Source organism: Oncorhynchus clarkii, chromosome 32 (genome assembly GCF_045791955.1).
Source record: "Oncorhynchus clarkii lewisi isolate Uvic-CL-2024 chromosome 32, UVic_Ocla_1.0, whole genome shotgun sequence".
NCBI lineage: Eukaryota > Metazoa > Chordata > Actinopteri > Salmoniformes > Salmonidae > Oncorhynchus > Oncorhynchus clarkii.
The window spans coordinates 22076768-22096763 of record NC_092178.1 but is presented as its reverse complement, the minus strand read 5'-3'; the positions used below and the strand labels follow the sequence as shown (position 1 = coordinate 22096763).

The 19996-nt window shown below is 42.9% G+C and overlaps 1 protein-coding gene across 1 annotated transcript; it reads right to left on the bottom strand.

The window, feature by feature from the left end:
* Window positions 1–212: 212 nt before the first annotated feature.
* On the bottom strand, window positions 213–12076 carry LOC139392018 (homeobox protein MOX-2-like). The gene is made up of 3 exons (XM_071139660.1): window positions 11037–12076; window positions 6279–6451; window positions 213–1172 (listed from the first exon to the last, which is right to left on the bottom strand). Exons 1-3 carry the CDS (start codon window positions 11563–11565, stop codon window positions 951–953), a joined length of 924 nt encoding a protein of 307 aa, XP_070995761.1. The 5' UTR covers window positions 11566–12076; the 3' UTR covers window positions 213–950.
* Window positions 12077–19996: the final 7920 nt, after the last annotated feature.

The following is a 19996-nucleotide window of genomic DNA, read 5'->3' as shown; positions in this document are numbered from 1 at the left end:
GCTGGTTCTGTACTGTAAAAGGCTACGGCTCTGCCACGGCCAAATCGACACAAATCGACACAAATTAGAATGCACACTCATACAGAAGGCAAAGAAACTCTAGGTCTACATATGGTTTTAAATTACATTAACATGTTTTTTTTACAGATCTAGTAACATACCAATTGTGCAATATTGTGAGAATGTTCAAGAACCGGACAATGACAAAAATGTTTTTGATTGATCTGTTTTATTCACTTAAGAAACCATTATGTCCCAGATTTATATGTAATAAAAGTATACATTTTTCACAAAAAAAATGAACTTTTAAGACTCTTAGTGGAAGCAAAATGTAAAACCAATGGAGATGTTTGCTAATATGCATCATTCAGTTATGTTGTAAGTAAATCAGTATAGTAGAACTCACGGTAATAGCCTACTATTCAATTCAATTCCACATTTTTACTTAAAACTAATTGGATGCCTTTTGTATTCCAAACGGAGTAAATACAGTAGAATTTTATATTTGACAGTTCAAAAATCCAAGCCATTCTATCAAGGCACGTGTGGAATGTTCACAATAATATACAATTTTATTCCCAATTTACAGTCTCATGAGCTTGAGGCTTTGCTCACAAGCATATCATTTGTTGTTTTATTTCACACATCCAGTTGTTAATTCCATGCTCCTTCCATTCCTTCTTCTTCTTGCTAACCTTGACTTCTTTCTTTCTTCACTCCTTTGCCAATCAACAAACACCTTCAGTCAGAAAACCTGTTTGTTGCTGGTTCCTGAGAGAAAAGGCCTAGGTGTTCTTTCTGAGTTCTGAGTCTAATCTCAACATGCTGTATGTAATGCTGTACCTGTAAATGCAACATGATCTCATCAACTCACTGCATTTTTAGACGTTTGTTCAAATGGCCGCAAACTTAACCTTTGACCTCTGCGTGGCATATGTGGCAGGTCAGGGTCATAAGTGAGCGTGCTCTGAGCTCTGGTCACTGTCGTGACTGTCCTCATTACCAGGGGAACCAGTGGAGTGGTGTAGTCCTCCCACCATGCCAGAGTACTCTGAGGGTAACAGAGTTCCCTTCTTCACGTTGACCAGTTCTTTCTCTCGCGCCGCTGCCCCCTGTTGACCTCCTTTAACACGCTTCCACTTCATCCTTCTGTTCTGGAACCACACCTTCACCTGGAGGAGAAGAGAACAATTAGTTTACAGGGAAATAGCGTGGAAGTTATACGGCGGGGGTCCACCTCAGAACCTGGAGGGCGACAGTGACTGCTAATTTCGTCTCGTTCCTTTGGTGTCTGATTTAGACACTCCTATGAGGAATGAAAACCTGCAGATGCTGTGGCCCTCAAGGACTGGAGTTTGACACTTGGGTTGTTTTCAGGAGGGCTGGGGGATTATAGCCCTTCTCAGTAACAAGGGCAATATTAGCCAAGGTTTAAGAAAATGTATTTAGTATAATAATAACCACATGAAGAACATTTCAATAAATTTCAAGTGCACAAAGTGTTCAGGCATTGTTGTGAGCGAGTGGAGATGGGGTGTATATTGTGTGTGAGGTTCTGAGGTAACTCGATGCCATTGTTGGTTCGTGGCGTTCTGGAGTTCTTGGTATGTAGGCCCATCAATAAAACCCTAGCGTTCCCCCACCTCTTCCCTCCCGTTCCCCCTCAGTAAAACCCTAGCGTCCCCCCACCTCTTCCCTCCCGTTCCCCCTCAGTAAAACCCTAGCGTCCCCCTACCTCTTCCCTCCCGTTCCCCCTCAGTAAAACCCTAGCGTCCCCCCACCTCTTCCCTCCCGTTCCCCCTAAGTAAAACCCTAGCGTCCCCCCACCTCTTCCCTCCCGTTCACCCTCAATAAAACCCTAGCGTCCCCCCACCTCTTCCCTCCCGTTCCCCCTCAGTAAAACCCTAGCGTCCCCCCACCTCTTCCCTCCCGTTCCCCCTCAGTAAAACACTAGCGTCCCCCCACCTCTTCCCTCCGTTCCCCGTCAGTAAAACCCTAGCGTCCCCCCACCTCTTCCCTCCCGTTCCCCCTCAGTAAAACCCTAGCGTCCCCCCACCTCTTCCCTCCTGTTCCCCCTCAGTAAAACCCTAGTGTCCCCCCACCTCTTCCCTCCCGTTCCCCCTCAGTAAAACCCTAGCGTCCCCCCACCTCTTCCCTCCCGTTCCCCCTCAGTAAAACCCTAGCGTCCCCCCACCTCTTCCCTCCTGTTCCCCCTCAGTAAAACCCTAGCGTCCCCCCACCTCTTCCCTCCTGTTCCCCCTCAGTAAAACCCTAGCGTCCCCCCACCTCTTCCCTCCTGTTCCCCTTCAGTAAAACTCTAGTGTCCCCCCACCTCTTCCCTCCCGTTCCCCCTCAGTAAAAACCTAGCGTCCCCCTGTGCGTCAGGAAACCAATGTCCTGAATCTGTTGGTGTGAACCCTTCTCTATCAGTGTGTGTGACAGAGATTTACAGCCTCAGTGAAACAGACCTCTGTCTGAGCAGAGCATGTGCGCGCACATGCACACACATACATACATACATACATACATACATACAGGAGTGTGCAACCCAGCTCCCCCACCTCTCTTTTCACACTCACACACACTCCTCCCGACACACCATTCCCCCCCCACCCTCCCACACACACACAAACACAAGTGTGCAACCCAGCTCCCCCACCTCTCTTTTAAAACACACACACACTCCTCCCGACACACCATTCCCCCCCTCGCACACACTCTCTAGCTCCCCCACCTCCCTCTTCACACGGTATGATCTTGCGTAAACCCTGAGAGACACCTCGTCTACCAGAGCTGGCAGCCGAGTGCTAAATCATTATCTACAAGAACATTACAGTCGCACGCCACTTGAGTCTTGGTTCCCCCATTGTAGACGACGGGGTACTTTGGGTTTTGACCCCACTGTGTACGATGTAGGTTGCACAGGGTGACACTGAACCCTGGGTGTAGGGTATAGGTAGCACTCGATGACAGTGGGGCCAGTTATTGTTGGCTGTCGTGGTTAGTGTTGGCTGTCGTGGTTAGTGTTGGCTGTCGTGGATAGTGTTGGCTGTCGTGGTTAGTGTTGGCTGTCGTGGTTCGTGTTGGCTGTCGTGGTTAGTGTTGCCTGTCATGGTTAGTGTTGGCTGTCGTGGTTCGTGTTGGCTGTCGTGGTTAGTGTTGGCTGTCGTGGTTAGTGTTGGCTGTCGTGGTTAGTGTTGGCTGTCGTGGTTAGTGTTGGCTGTCGTGGTTAGTGTTGGCTGTCGTGGTTAGTGTTGGCTGTTGTGGTTAGTGTTGGCTGTCATGGTTCGTGTTGGCTGTCGTGGTTAGTGTTGGCTGTCGTGGTTAGTGTTGGCTGTCGTGGTTAGTGTTGGCTGTTGTGGTTCGTGTTGGCTGTCGTGGTTAGTGTTGGCTGTCATGGTTCGTGTTGGCTGTCGTGGTTAGTGTTGGCTGTCGTGGTTAGTGTTGGCTGTCGTGGTTAGTGTTGGCTGTTGGGGCGTCTTATTTCGACATGGCCAGGTATGTGCTGATGCATGGGTCACGTCCGCACACTGGCGGGGGGCCCTGCCTCGGATCCTGTTCCTGACTCCACAGATCCTTCAGTATTTGCGTCTCTTCTTCGTGATGATTAAGCTGCTGCCTAAAACGGCCCGATCGGATCGGGAATGAGCGAAGCTCCCTTCCCCATCCCCCACTGACGACCCTTCACAGCCCTACCCCTCCTGTTGGTCCTCCCCATCCCCCACTGACGACCCTTCACAGCCCTACCCCTCCTGTTGGCCCTCCCCATCCCCCACTAACGACCCTTCACAGCCCTACCCCTCCTGTTGGCCCTCCCCATGCCCCACAAACTCCAACCCCCTCCTATACTCCCTTCATCCCCACCCCTCTCTTATCCACCCCCCTGAGCGACCTGCTTTCTCACAGGAGTCCAAAGCTCTCCTGGATTTATTTTAGGCATTGTGGCCTGCCACTCACAGGCCCAAGACAGGAGTTAAGTTTACAGAGTAAACATGCATGTGTGGCTCATTTTCGAATAAACAGGTTTAGCATCGACCGCCTCATAAAACTAAGTCCTTCGTATGTTTTTGTTTTACATACACACAAACACACAAATGCACTCGGACACACAAATCCACAAGCTGTACAAAATCTTCTGCCAGCCTTGGGTGCAACTCTAATTGGGCAATCAGTAAGTTCTACCTAAGTTGTTGGACACACACACACACACACACACACACACTCGCAGGGTTCAGTGGCGAGACGAGATGAGGATTGGTGTCCACAAGTTGTATAAACCCCTGCCACTGTATATGCCCTTGGGCTGAGGCCAGAATGTACAATCATTATTGGTAAAGCTATATAGTAGTTAATAGCAAGATCAGGGAGGTAGAAGCTGCACTGTAAGATAATAGCCACGAGGATGTTAGAGTGGGTTTAACATCCAAGATCAACCCCCACACACGTACACACACACACACACACACACACACACACACACACACACACACACACACGCACACGTACACACACACTCACTCACACACACACACACATGTACACACACATGTACACACACACACACACACACAGAGACAGACACAGACACACAACCCCCACGCACATCCAGATTTATAGGCCTTGCATTGGGAATATGTGGAGAAGAGAGGACAGGAGAGGAGAGAGGAAGAGAGGAGAGGCAGCCAATATGAGTGGGAGTGATTGTGAAGGACAGGGCTCCTAGCTGGAAGGCCTAAGTCCTCAGTGGGTTGTTGCCTGGCTGCCTGGGCCTGGCCTTGAAAGTCTGATTGGACTTATACAACAGACTATGATTTCCAAAAGCACTTATGGGTGTGGTGAGTGTGTAGGTTGGTTTGGTTAAATGCATCACTACCAACAGACTTATGCAGACTAACTTTTTAGATCAAGGAAGATTAAGACATTAAAAATATATATATTTAGATGAAAAGTTTGTTTCTTTTCATCCTGGCCCCAGTTTAATCCTACATACTGGACTAAACAACACTTTCAATAGAGATTCTCCCTTCTGCATACTGTGTGGGAATCCGCCCCTTAATGTCAGTGTACTTCCTATTAGAGTCTGAAGGGAATACAGAAACATCTGGTGTCTGACACATGCCATGAGACAGTCCCTGCACACACACAGACAGACCAGCGGTGCTGACAACACACACACACACACACACACACACACACACACACACACACAGACCAGCGGTGCTGGCAACACACACACACACACACACACACACACACACACACACACACACACACACACACACACACACACACACACACACACACACACACACACACACACACACACACACACACACACACACACACACACACACACACACACACACACACACACACACACACACACACATGCAGCACAGATATATCAAAAAGCCTCAGTGGTTTTGGTTTGGAATCGATGAGATTCAGAACATTAGCATGACAAGCGTTTGGTAATGTCAAAACATACATGGTTTTCATCCTGAGGCCTGTGCAGTTTTTAATAGAATCCCTATCAACTGCTGTTAGCTGACATTTCTGTGTGAGTCTTTGAATACATGAGTCTGTGAGTTCTTAGGGTAATTACAGAATCAGTCCTCTAACCGTGATTCCTTCAGATAATTTGTTCACACAAAATGTTCTGATTTATTTGATCATCAAAGAGAGACATGAACTGCATAATGTTTTGTCATTAGATGATTAGATGATAAGCCAATATGATAAGCCAATATGATAAGCCAATATGATAAGCCAATATGATAAGCCAATATGATAGGCCAATATGATAAGCCAATATGATAAGCCAATATGATAAGCCAATATGATAAGCCAATATGATAAGCCAATATGATAGGCCAATATGATAAGCCAATATGATAAGCCAATATGATAAGCCAATATGATAAGCCAATATGATAAGCCAATATGATAGGCCAATATGATAGGCCAATATGATAAGCCAATATGATAAGCCAATATGATAAGCCAATATGATAAGCCAATATGATAGGCCAATATGATAAGCCAATATGATAGGCCAATATGATAGGCCAATATGATAGGCCAATATGATAAGCCAATATGATAAGCCAATATGATAAGCCAATATGATAAGCCAATATGACTAATTAACTTGTTTTGTTTTATCAACACCACACAGGTAAGATACTTATTTTTTTCTTTGTCACTTTTCACTTGTTTTATATGCAAATGTTTATAGATTTGATTGCTTCCACACAACAACAGGTACAACAACGTACTTGTCTTTCTGTGAGGTCGAGGTTGACTGCTATCTCATATCGCCTCAGTCTCGTCAGGTAGTTGTGGTGCGCAAACTCTGACTCCAGTTCCCGGATCTGTTCCTTGGTGAACGCTGTCCTCTCCTTCCTGGGCTTGCTGTTCACGTCAGACTTATAGCTCCCGTCCTGGGAATCTGAAATGAAAAACAGAACTTTTTCCAGACACTGTTGAGTCGCCAAAAACGAAAGGAGAGGAAAACGTGGTGAAAAAAGAAGGGATTGTGTGATAAACTGCAGGGCTGAAATGCAAAATGAAAGCAAAACAATTAGGGGTGACAATCACCTTTTATTATGGGGATACTGTTCATGCACACTTTATAGTGTCTTACTGGAGGAGGGGGAAGCTGCATGAGAGGTGGCAGGCAGGGAGTTCTCTACAGTCTCAGAGCCCAGCTCCCTCCAACAACTACCCTGTGTTCTTTCTCTGAAACAAACTCACTCATCTTCACTCCTTGGAGCATAGAAAGAAACAGACTGATATCACTCAAATATTATCAAGTTGTAACACATTCTTACCGTATGTGGAAAATCCACAAATCAATTTTCTATAGCCTCATTTCATTTAAACCTAGGCAACACAGAGAATACTGTAGGCCCTATAACAATCATTTGTTTAACTGGAAAGTTGGTGGAATTGTCTCTGCCTCTCTCCAGTACTTTATCACCTGTTCTAAATAGAAGTTTCATCCAAAAAGAGGGCTAATATTTGAGGCTAGCCAACTCGATACTGTAGTTCTATTGTTCTAAGACAAAAGTGATTCCAAGAGTTCATCTCTGGTGGACCGGAGGGAAGGTGAAGCTGAGGTCAGTCAGGTGTGGGGTAATGTGAAGCTGTAATGCATGTGGTAATGTCTGATGTAATAATGCATGTGATAGTGTGGAGCTAATGTCCCTTGTAACTAAATGATGAGATGGAAGGTATTCTTTATTTTATGAGAAATGTAAGTAAAGCTATTGAATTTGGCCCAAAAATGAGGTGCATGCTGCCTCTGCTATGTGGGGTGTGGTAGCGTGATAATGTGATGTGGTAATGTGGGGAGGTAATGTAGGGTGTGAACCTCCCACCTATCACCTGGCAGACTGAACAATAGACCAATAGATACATAGATCAGCTAAGCACCACCCACGGGCCTAGACATCAAATGGTGCATGATTGGAAATCTTACACCGGCCCACTCTACATACAGGCTGAAGCGTTTCTGCAGATGCCACTGGTAAGAGTGTGTGGTGCGATTCATTGTATATTTGATTGAAGTTAAGTAGACTTCAGAAAGACTTTCCAGATTGTAATTTATTTTGGTCTAATTGTCTGTATTTAATCCAGATTGCTCAATTGGATTCTGAAAAGGGTACATTCAATCAAATCCTTTTCAAATGTTTTTTCATATAGATGTGCCTTCAAACTGGGTGAACCTCATTCAAATATCTCTTAATAACACTACAATTCATCAAAAGAGTTGAGCTGTAATTGACATGTTGTTCTCTAGTCCACGCCAAATAAAACCAGCTAACATTCTCTCAGTTCAACTGTAATTGTTGGACGTTTTAGATGTGCTGACAAATGAAATAGTGGCAGGAAAGTATTTCCCTCTGCCACATCCAGTCCCCTGTATTCATGGCACTCGATTTATAAAAACAGAATATGGGACGAAGACATTTCTGGAAATAAAATCTTCAAACAAATTATCTTTCACATGGTTTAGGTATTTTCTTTTATTTCAAACAATTGTTTAATGGTTTATACCGTACAGTGTCTTGCAACACTCCTTTAATATTCCTACAACATGAATCTACGTTAAATCTTTAACTTTTGTTTAGCATCCTTTGTTATGTATCAAGAAGGTGCATTTGACCATTATTTGACCACTTATTTCACTATTGCCACAGCATGTTACCTCATAAGACCGTTACCTCATCAGAAATAGGACCTCAAATAAAGCCCACGTTGCCTTTTATAACGCGCAATGGAGGTTCATGTTAGGAAACGTGATTGGTGTTAGAGGTGCAGCTCCTGGGTAGGGCTTCACAGTTCTACTGGCTGTCAATTACAATTGCACCCTGGGGTAAAACTAACCTGAGAGATGGCAAATGGAAGTGGAAAGTTAACTACTGGGCACAACAGCACTTCTACCTGGTGGGTTTCCCTGCAGGGAGAACGATACAGATACAGACAGTAGGACCTGGCAGAGCCTTCCTGCTCATTCAATTTGATACATTTTTAGGATGAAAAAATGCACAATACAGTATAACTAACAGAATGAATGCAAAGGGAATTTGGCTATCCTATCAGTGCCCCAATAAAATTTGTTGGTGCACGACACCACTGAAAGCTGTTGTCAGTGAAATGGCTTCTGGATACAGAGAGCAGTGCTCTTGTCGTGACCCTGCACTGATGACCTGAATCAGCCCTCGTGTAGCCGCCAGGAAGTCCAGACACTGTGCTAGTAACTTATTAAGGGCCTGACTTGTCTGGTCCCCAGCCCAGATATGGATGGAGCTTGCATTATTATGGTGACTGCTGGTAATGAGGGCTACAGCCATATACAGCCATATTAGGTCTAGTGCGGTGCCCTGCATGACGTGTCCAACGCATTTAGCCATCGGCCATTTTGAGACTCCACCCGGGGTACAGATCAGTTTGTCCTTACAACCTCAGTGCTCTCAAAGGCAACATAGTCGTTGTGAGGACAGTGTGTAAAATTATCTATAATATCACTGACGTGCCACTGAATGGGCTCATCTGAAAATAGTTGTTTAACAAATGTGGAAATTGAACCTAAATATAGAGCTTTTTGTTACGTCACTAATGGACTAATAGTTCTATTCTATTCTATTTTCTTCCATTCCATTTCATTCTATCATCCATACTGTCGATGACCAACAGTGATTTCCAGAAGTGTTATGGATTAATTCTCCACCCACATTATTATTATTATTAAGAGGCGGCTTTTTCACACAGCTGTCGCGGCTAATGCTATAGGTACGTACGTTCTACAGCCATAAATACTATGTAGGTTTAGGCCTATGAAAAAGCCCAGGTGTGCCCGTTGTAACAGTTTAAAAGGAGGCTTCACAGAAATCACACCTGCAGGCCATTAATACCCTGGAGGAAAATGTCACTGTTGATTATCCCTGGGAGCCTGAAGAGAGGGACAAATAAAATATTGGCTGTGCCAGGCTATAACCTATAAAATGGGGTTGAGGGGGTTGAGATTGAGGAATGTTAAAGGGCACTTTGATTCTAATGAAAATGGAAGATTGTCTCAGTGACTTTCTACCGGTTCAATCTATGTCAATATTGCAGCAAATAACAGAAGTAAATCAATTCCCTATTGCTTAACACTGAGAGAGAAAACCAAAGTATCTTGATATCTGTTAAAACAAATGTAGGCAGAAAGGTAATGGATCTAATGCTTCAACTAACAGAAGATGACTGCAAATCTGTAATGCATCACACTTGCTCATTTCTTCATATAAGATTATCAATAGAATAGTATGACTATTGACCTTAGTATTTAGAAAGACAATTTAACCTTTTTATCAAGTCAAATGGTTTAATTGAATTGTGATTATCATTTTGCTTCCAAAAAAAAACTTTTCCATAATAGATATATTTATAAAAACATTCATTCATTATTTATCTCTTGTTTTACTGAAAAGATAACTAAATGATGGTGTGAGAATAATTTGATTCATTGAATTCAGGTGAAATGAAGTACAAGATCATATTTTAAGTGTGTGGCCTTGCCGCCTAGTGTTTCACACGTCAAGGCGCTGTTTTTAAAAAGCGCTTGCCTGCATTTAATTTAAATATCAATAAAGTTACCTTGTAAAATTCTAGACAGTAATTCCAGATATGAATGAATGTCAATAGAGCATGGAAAACAGTAGCGATAAGACATAATCGAGATCAAATAAGATCTTTAAAGATCCTACAACACAAGGTGTTATAATACTGAAATGTGGGTATACATATCTTCCCATTAAGAGATGCTAATACAGTTTAATGTTCCATTACAGCTAACTGTAGTGCAATAGCTAGTCATTGAAATGAATGAATTACATTTGCAAGTAGACAATTAAGAAAACAAAATTATATCCAACATTGAACCATGAGCATCAAGCAGTCGGTAATCAAATAAGACATCGGTTTCAATTATCAGAACTAAATCAGCTTCAAATAAACCTGAAGAAAAATGCAAATGACACACGGCCCTCAATATTATCTGGACAACCAGTTTAAAAACAAGGCCCAAAGCTAAAACAATAAGCCTACCTACTTGTTAGTAAGGTTCAAACTTTGAATTGACTTTGAAACTAAAAAGTATGCACTGAACCCTGTTGTCATTGCACAACTTCTCATGAGGTTCTCGAATTTAGGAGCATTGACGCAGAAGACTACAGCGCTTTCAGTGATCATGAAAACATTAGCCAATTAGTTCAAATGCAAACGATTCATTTGTGTGTTTTATTACTGTATCACAAACTGTTCTCTCCGGTTTCAACATCTGTGGACTGTGTTTGCTTACACACAGATGGTGAAATCCCCAATATGAGAATAGACAAACCAAAAACGTAAAATCGTTATACTCCCTCGCTATGTGATGAAAATTCCTCAGTGAGTTTTGAAAGAAACAATCAAAACTTTGAGCCTGAACTCAAAGCTAAGAAAAGCATAGAGGAGAGAAGAGAATAATGTCCTCATTGTCCTCATCTTACCTGAGCTGTGCAAATCATCTTTCCCCTTACTGTTCCGTCTCTGTTCAGTCTCGTCCGGGGACATCGTCTGTCGTCCAAAGTCCCCAGGGACACAGGATACACCTGTGGGGTCACTACTACCTCCCAGACTGGGGTTGGTGTTGGAGCCACACAGATTTGGGGTCCCCCCACCACACCGTTCTGAGACTTGGCTGTCTGGGGGAGGTAGGCAGAGGCCATGCCTAGTGTTGGTTGAGGGCATCTGGGGGACATGCCAGGGAGTCTGGTGGGTCTGGTGCTGTGGGTGGTGGGGGTGCTGCTGATGCGGGTGTCCTCCACAATGGTGGTGTTGCTGCCCTCCGTACACGCCCTCCTCCCCGGGTCCAGGGTACCCCCCACATGGGGGTGAGGAGCCAGGCAGGTCAGGGTAGGATATGTGGTCAGAGCGTCCGTGCAGCGCCAGCGGGGACTGGCTAAAGGCAGGGTGGGGGTGCAGACCCTGGGCCGGGGCGTGGGGGCTACGGAGGCACCCAAACAGGGAGTGATCCATAACAGTGCTCCACAAGATCCACCCAAAAGACGAACCCCCCTAAGTCCACCACACACACAACCACAAAAACTTACAGGAACTACCAGAGTGACTAATTGAGGCCACAAGACAGCGATGTTGCAGGACAGAGAGTAGAGCAGACTGAAGCCAGTTGAGGGAGGTGGGTGGACCCAGAGCCTCAAATCAGGGCTCTCCTCCACGGCTCTCTCACCTCTCACCTCCGTGCGCTCCCCGTTAGTTCCCAGGGAAAGTGATCGGAGGAGGTTGAAGGAAGGCAGAGATCGCAGCGTTGAAAGGTAGGGCCTCCGGTTATCCCGAGCATGCAGCCTGTTGCCAGGCACAGCGCGGGTAAACACTGACTCTGCTGAGCTGGAGCTCGGGTGTCAGGACACAGGGAGACGGTAGACGGAGAAGAGAGACGGAGGAGAGGAGAGACGGCTGAGGCCAGAGTGGTTCCAGGGAGAAGGTGGTTCCAGGGAAGTTGGGAGAGAGAATGAGAGGGAGGGAGGGTGGGAGGAGGCCAGGAGCAGGGATGTTATATATAGGACGTAACGTGAGAGGGAGGCCGGGTCACTGGTGAACTGACTCACTGCTAGGCTTCTGACCACATGCATACGATCTTCCTCCAAAACGCAACGCACAATAAATCTAAACCATTCCAATGGCCTGGCCTCCAGAAAAGTGGGCAATTTATTTTGGACCCACCCGACCCCCTCGACACGATTTCTGAGAAGTGCAGTGTTGCGTCAGACTTTAGGGGGTTGGATATGAGGGTTTGGGGGTTCAACACCCCAACATTATCTGCTGTTTGTGTGTTTACTGCATATAGCTGCTGATGCGTTGCATTTAGGTGTATAGGTCGTTTGAAAATATGTTTACTGTATGTATGAGGCCCAATATTGGACTCCATTCAGCATCTGATTGATTTGATCAACTTTTTATCCAAATCTTCAAATATTGTATGTGTGTTAACATTACACCTTAACCCCTCCACTCTACTCCCCTCACCCACACCCACACACACACCCGCACACACACACACACACACACACACACACACACACACACACACACACACACACACACACACACACACACACACACACACACACACACACACACACACACACACACACACACACACTCCTAAGCATTTAAGCCCTAGTAGTTTTAAACATCACTTTGTCATTCTTTAAATGTATTTTCGTGTTTCAAGTCTTCATTAAGTTTTTCCCTTTTTCACTGTGTGTTTTAACTGTCAAAGTATCTCTTTGATCTGAGTTTTTTCAGCCATTAGAAAAGACTTCATGTGAATTCATTATGGAAAATTATAGGGGGGTTGTATAAACGCAATAGAGTGAGAAAAACTAATTTAGCGCAATGAAATGAGTTATTGTTTGTCAAAGTGATTCACTTGGCAGTTGTTTTTACCAGCTTTCATTTACAATTACAGTACCAGTCAAAAGTTTGGACACAGAGACTCATTCCAGGGTTTTCTTTATTTTTACTATTTTCTATAATGTAGAATAATAGCGAATACATCAAAACTATGAAATAACATATATGGAATCATGTAGGAACCAACAAAAATGTTAAGCAAATCAAAATATATTTTATATTTGAGATTCTTCAAAGTAGCCACCCTTTGCCTTCATGACAGCTTTACACACTCTTGGCATTCTCTCAACTAGCTTCATGTGGTAGTCATCAGCAATGCATTTCAATTAACAGGTGTTGCTTGTCTAAAGTTCATTTGTGGAGTTTCTTTCCTTCTTAATATGTTTGAACCAATCAGTTGGGTTGTGACAAGGTAGGGTGGTATACAGAAGATAGCCCTATTTGGTAAGAACAGCTCAAAGAAGCAAAGAGAAATGACAGTCCATCATTACTTTTAGACATGAAGGTCAGTCAATGCGGAAAATATCAAAAACTTTTAACGTTTCTTCAAGTGCAGTCGCAAAAACCATCAAGCGCTATGATGAAACTGGCTCTCATGAGGACCGTCACAGGAAAGGAAGACCCAGAGTTACCTCTGCTGCAGACGATAAGTTCATTAGAGTTACCAGCCTCAGAACTTGCTGCCCAAATAAATGCTTCATATAGTTCAAGTAACAGACACATCTCAACATCAACTTTTCAGAGAAGAATGATTAAATCAGGCCTCGAATTGCTGCAAGGAAATCACTACTAAAGGACATCAAAAAGAAGAAGAGACTTGCTAAGGCCAAGAAACACGAGCAATTGACATTAGACAGGTGGAAATCTGTCGTTTGGGAGTCCAAATTTGAGACTTTTGATTCCAACCACTGTGTGTTTGTGAGACGCAGAGTAGGTGAATGGATGATCTCTACATATGTGGTTCCCACCGTGAAGCATGGAGGAGAAGGTGTGATGGTGTGGGGGTGCTATGATGGTGACACTGTTTATTATTTATTTAGAATTCAAGGCACACAACCAGCATGGCTACCACAGCATTCTGCAGTGATACGCTATCCCATCTGGTTTTCGCTTAGTGGGACTATCATTTGTTTCTCAACAGGACAATGACCCAACACACCTCCAGGCTGTGTATGGGCTATTTGACCAAGAAAGAGAGTGATGGAATGCTGCATCAGATGACCTTGCCTCCACAATCACCCGACCTCAACCCAATTGAGATGGTTTGGGTTGGACCGCAGAGTGAAGGAAAAGCAGCCAACAAGTGCTCAGCATTTGTGGGCACTCCTTCAAGACTGTTGGAAACGCATTCCAGGTGAACTTGGTTGAGAGAATGCCAAGAGTGTGCAAAGCTGTCATCAAGGCAAAGTGTGGCTAATTTGAAGAATCTCCAATATATAATACATTTGGATTAGTTTAACACTTTTTTGGTTACTACATGATTCCATATGTGTTATTTCATAGTTTATGTTTAATTCTATAATGTAGAAAATAGTACAAATAAAGAAAAACCCTTGAATAAGAAGGTGTGTCCAAACTTTTGACTGGTACTGTACACACAGCACCTTCAGAAAGTATTCATAACCCTTTACTTCTTATTTACAATGACGGCCTACCCTGGCCAAACCTTAACCCAGATGACACTGGGCCAATTGTCCGCTGCCCTATGGAACTCCCAATTACGGCCGGTTGTGATACAGCCTGGAATTGAACCAGAGTCTGTAGTGATGATTCTTGCACTGAGATGCAGTGCCTTAAACCGCTGCACCACTCGGGAGCCAAAAATGAAATAGATTTTTTTGTCTCACCCATCTACACACAATACACCATAATAACAAAGTGAAAACATTTCTTTATTTAATTTTAGCACAGTATTGAAAATGAAATACAGAAAAATCTCATTTACATAACTATTCACACCCCTGAGTCTGTTGGAAAACGGACTGTACTATGTTTTTCTATAGGATTTTGCCTGTACATAGCTCTATTACGTTTATTTTCATGCCCCAAAACTCCCTAGTCCTTGCCGATGACAAGCCTATCCAGAACATGTTGCAGCCACCGCCATGGTTGAAAATATGAAGAGTGGTACTCAGTAATCTGTTGTGTTGGATTTGCCCCCAAACATAACGCTTTGTATTCAGGACATAAAGTTAATTTCTTCAACACATTTTTTGTAGTTTTACTTTAGTGTCTTATTGCAAACAGGATGCATGTTTTGGAATACTTTATTCTGTACAGGCTTCCTTCTTTTCACTCTTTCATTTAGGTTAGTATTATGGGGTAACTACAATGTTGTTGATCTATCCTCAGTTTTCTCCTATCTTCGCCATGGTGAAATCCCTGAGTGGTTTCCTTCCTCTCTGGCAACTGAGTTAGAAAGGACACCTGTATCTTTATAGTGACTGGGTGTACTGATCCACCATCCAAAGTGTAATTAATAACTTCACCATGTTGAAAGGGATATGCTTCTTTTATTTTTACCCATCTACCAATAGGTGCCATTCTTTGCAAGGCATTGGAAAACCTCCTTGGTCTTTGTGGTTGAATCTGTGTTTGAAATTCACTGCTCGACTAAGGGGCCTTAAAGATGTGTGCGGTACAGAGGCGATGTAGTCATTCAAAAATCATGTTAAACACTATTATTGCACTCAGAGTGAGTCCATGCAACTTATTATGTGACTTGTTAAGCACATTTTTGCTCCTGAACTTATTTAGGCTTGACATAACAAAGGGGATGAATAATTATAGACTCAAGACATTTCAGCTTTTCATTTTTAACGAATTTGTGAAAATATCTAAAAACATAATTACACTGACATTATGGGGTATTTTGTGTAAGCCGGTGACACACAATCTCAATGTAATTCACTTTATATTCAGGCTGTAATACCAAAAAATGTGGAAAATGTCAAGGGGTGTGAATACTTTCTGAAGGCACTGTGGTTCTAATAAATGTTATACAGTTTGTTTCAGTGTTATGCTATTCATAATTTCAAGCAGATTTCTATTCCCTTCTCACCATTTCATCAAAACAATTTCTACATAATGAACACTATAACAAAACTAGCACTTTAGATTTGAGAAATAAATGCACTCAAAATGGTGGTTACTTGGTAATAGTCTTTGTTTTGGAGACTGATTATGTCTATGATTCAATTCTTTCCAGACTATTCCCTACGATAATTCACTCAATCTCACTCAAACAAACTTTAGCATTTGAGTTAGAAATATTACCTTTGCTGGTTTGCTTTTAAAAGCATCTACTGATATATATCTGCGTCCTGGCTATTTTAAAGGCGACCTCGGTGCAGGAGAAACCACACACACATGAAGCCGGGTAGTGGGAGAGGAAATTAGATTCATTTTCAAGGAAATTGTTTTAACAGAAGGAGAGGGAGTGAGAGCCGTCCCGCCATCCACTGTTGGAGTAGATCTCTCTGAGCTGTAGCCGTATACAAAGAGTCTTAGGCTGCACCAGCACATCCGGTGGTCCTATAGCTAGGGGTCCTGGAGAAAAATACTGTGTTTACTTTACAAATTAGGCCAATTAGTAGCTGTGTAAAGTAATCCGTGGGTTTAGGACCTCACTTATATGCTCATATGGTTTCGTTTTGGTCCTGGGTATGGAGGCCGGCTGTAGCATGGAGGTAGGTTTCCCCAGGGGTAGATGTTGCTCTCCAGCCCAGTCCGGGATGCACTTGCAGCCCCTTTCGCAGAACGACGGAGACCCCTAAACCTCCGTAACTAACACCCGGTCGATAATTTGACTGCTCCCTGGAGGAAAGGGATTTTCAACAGGTGAGTCCTTTGACTTTTTTCACACTGTGGGCCGTGGCAGGTGTGTGTCAATGTGTGTGTCTGTGCATGTGTGTGTGTTCCTGTGTGTGTTTATATAGTATCTATAGTGAATATGATGTTAGACATTTAACTGCAGCTGTTGCTCACCCTGTAACCTGGCTTTGTCAATCAGTCTGGGTTTACACTGTGAGAAGGAAAGCCTGTGGCATACCGCTAGCATACAATGCATTACAAACAGTAGCGCCTCACTAAACTTCATAGTTTAGTTTTGATAATTAAAATATAAATATGAATAAAAATTGTGCTTGTGATTTATTGTATCATTGTCAGATTTGACTGTCTTAAAATGTATCATATTAAATAAAGTTAAACTGAAATAAAACATACATAATGAGTATACCATTTTCTTGTGTGCTGTTAGGTTTCTATATTTTATACTGGGATTCCTCTGAACTTTAATTTCAATTCTTTCAGAAGTCTGAAATTGCTACATATTAATTTAATGAGTTTTCAAACAACAACTTACCAAATGAAGAACTATAATGAAAGCCTAACTTTGGTCTGTCCTACTCCTTTATTGTGGTGCTTTTAGTGTTGAGCCTCAAAGATTTCCCTGGATCATTTCTCACAAAATGAGAAACTACTGTAACTCTGTTGTTTTGTGATACAAGAAACGGAGTAGGCGTGTGTGTGTGTGTGTGTGTGTGTGTGTGTGTGTGTGTGTGTGTGTGTGTGTGTGTGAGACTAACTGTAAAACTCTCCGTCAGCCAGCGTATCAGATAGATTCAACAGCCGTTGCGTCTTCCTTCTGCCGATGCCAGCTACTGCTTCACTGAGATAACACTATATCAAAGCATGTAAAGACATTTCAGATTCTTTCTACAACAACATAATGATTAATAGTTGTCATGGTAATAGTCAATTAATCATAACAAAGGGATAATGTACTTTCAACGCATACAAAAGCAATTCAGACGCTTTCTATATAACAATATACAGTATAATTTGGATGGGTTTTGATGTCATACACAAAATAATATCCCATACTCTTACACCTGTTGTATTACTGTATAGCATGGTGTTAGAGGTTTTATTATAGGATTTGAACTGTCATACTGTACACTATGTGTCTGTTGAGTGAAAGGGAAAGTCTGAAAGTTAGTATGAAATGTAGATTACTATTCCATACTATAAGTACAATAATGAACTACAATAGCTCTACAAATCACTTTCCTATTTTTGAAGAAAATGTGTCATCATAAAATCAGCATCATTTGTTTAGATCAGGGATGGGCAACTGGCAGAGGGGGTTCAGTCGGGAGCTCAACTTACTGTTGGGAGTTAGAATCGACAAGGTGCAATTTCAAAATTTGGAAAAAATGTGTTCAGCAGTTTTTCTCTTGGCAGGTTTCCGTTGACCCAGGTTTTTCTGACAAAAACAATGTTGCAAAACAAATGTAATGGGAGACATTTTCTAATGAGCGACAACATTTTTATTCGTTCGACAGAGGTGGATTTTTATTTTGTCAAACTTTCTTAATTGCGACAAATGATGATGGAAACAGTGTTTTTCTCATAAATGATGGTAACAATATAGCTCCACTTAACATTTAATTATAAATGTTAAATAAAATAATTCAACTATAACAATTGTGTTTCTTTGCAAGACAAGGATTGTCCTGACTTTCAAGAATGCCTGAATTGCTTCGCCTTGCTTTTCTGGTAGACTTGCAAGTTTCACCATCAATTATTTCAGATCTACAGAAGTTCAAGTTTCACCATTGCACAAACCTTGAAACAAGAAACAGACAAGTAGGAGGGCATACAGGCTTTCACCAGTTTATTAATGCGCAATTTGCCTAAATGGGTAATGGAAACACTTCAACCACTACATTTTTATTTCACAATGTAGGTATTTGCAAAATTGTGTTTTCCTTTAGGTGTGACGTCATTACGTCCAGCTGTTTTTATCGACACAAGATACACTGAACAAAAATAGAAATGCAACATGTACTGTAGTGCTGGTCACATGTTTCATGAGCTGAAGTAAAATATCCATGAGAATTTTTCCACATGCAAGAAAAACGTATTTCTCTCAAATTTGTTTACATCCGTTAGTGAGCATTTCTCCCTTTCCAAGATAATCCATCCACCTGACAGGTGTGGCATATCAAAAAGCTGATTAAACAGCATGTCCATAACACAGGTGCACCTTGTGCTGGAAGCAACAAAAGGCCACTCTGAAATGTGCAGTTTTGTCACACAACAAAATGCAAAATGCAAACTGCAGGAATGTCCACCAGAGCTTTTGCCAGATAATTAATTTACCATAAGCCGCCTCCAACCGGCCTTACAACCACGTGTAACCACACCAGCCAAAGACCTCCACATCCGGCTTCTTCACCTGCGGGATGGTCTGAGACCAGCCACCCGGACAGCTGATGAAACTGTGGGATTGCACAACCGAAGAATTCCTGCACAAACTGTCAGAAACTGTCTCAGGGAAGCTTATCTGCGTGCTCGTTGTCCTCACCAGGATCTTGACCTGACTGCAGTTCAGCGTCGTAACTGACTTCAGTGGGAAAATGCTCACCTTCGATGGCCACTGGCACGCTGGAGAAGTGTGCTCTTCCCAGATAAAACCCGGTTTCAACTGTACCGGGCAGATAGCAGACAGTGTGTATTGCATTGTGTGGGCGAGCGGTTTGCTGATATCAACGTTGTGAACAGAATGCCCCATGGTGTCGGTGGGCATAAGGTACAATGAACACAATTGCATGTTGGCAAGCTGAAAGCACAGAAATACCATGGTGAGATCCTGAGGTCCAATGTCGTGCCATTCATCCACCTCCATCACCTCATGTTTTAGCATGATAACACATGGCCCCATATCGCAAGAATCTGTACCCAATTCCTAGAAACTGAAAATGGCCTGCATACTCACCAGTCATGTCATCCATTGAGCATGCTTGGATGTTCTAGATCGATGTGTTCGATAGAGTGTTCCAGTTCCCATCAATATCCAGCAACTTTGCACAGCTATTGACTAGTTTTCTGATCCACTCCCTACCTTTTTTAAGATATCTGTGACCAACAGACATACATCTATCTGCATTTCCAGTCATGTGAAATCCATTGTCATGACTGTCCTGACCAGGTCAGGTTACAGGAGACCACAACCCTACAGATTATC

Excerpts from the sequence above, each read along its gene's own strand:
- LOC139392018 (XM_071139660.1), bottom strand. The coding sequence starts at position 11,565 with ATGGATCACTCCCTGTTTGGGTGCCTCCGTAGCCCCCACGCCCCGGCC. Across the intron at positions 6,452-11,036 it reads AGATGATTTGCACAGCTCAG|ATTCCCAGGACGGGAGCTAT; the intron begins GTAAGATGAGGA and ends TTTTCATTTCAG. Across the intron at positions 1,173-6,278 it reads TCGACCTCACAGAAAGACAA|GTGAAGGTGTGGTTCCAGAA; the intron begins GTACGTTGTTGT and ends CTTCTCCTCCAG.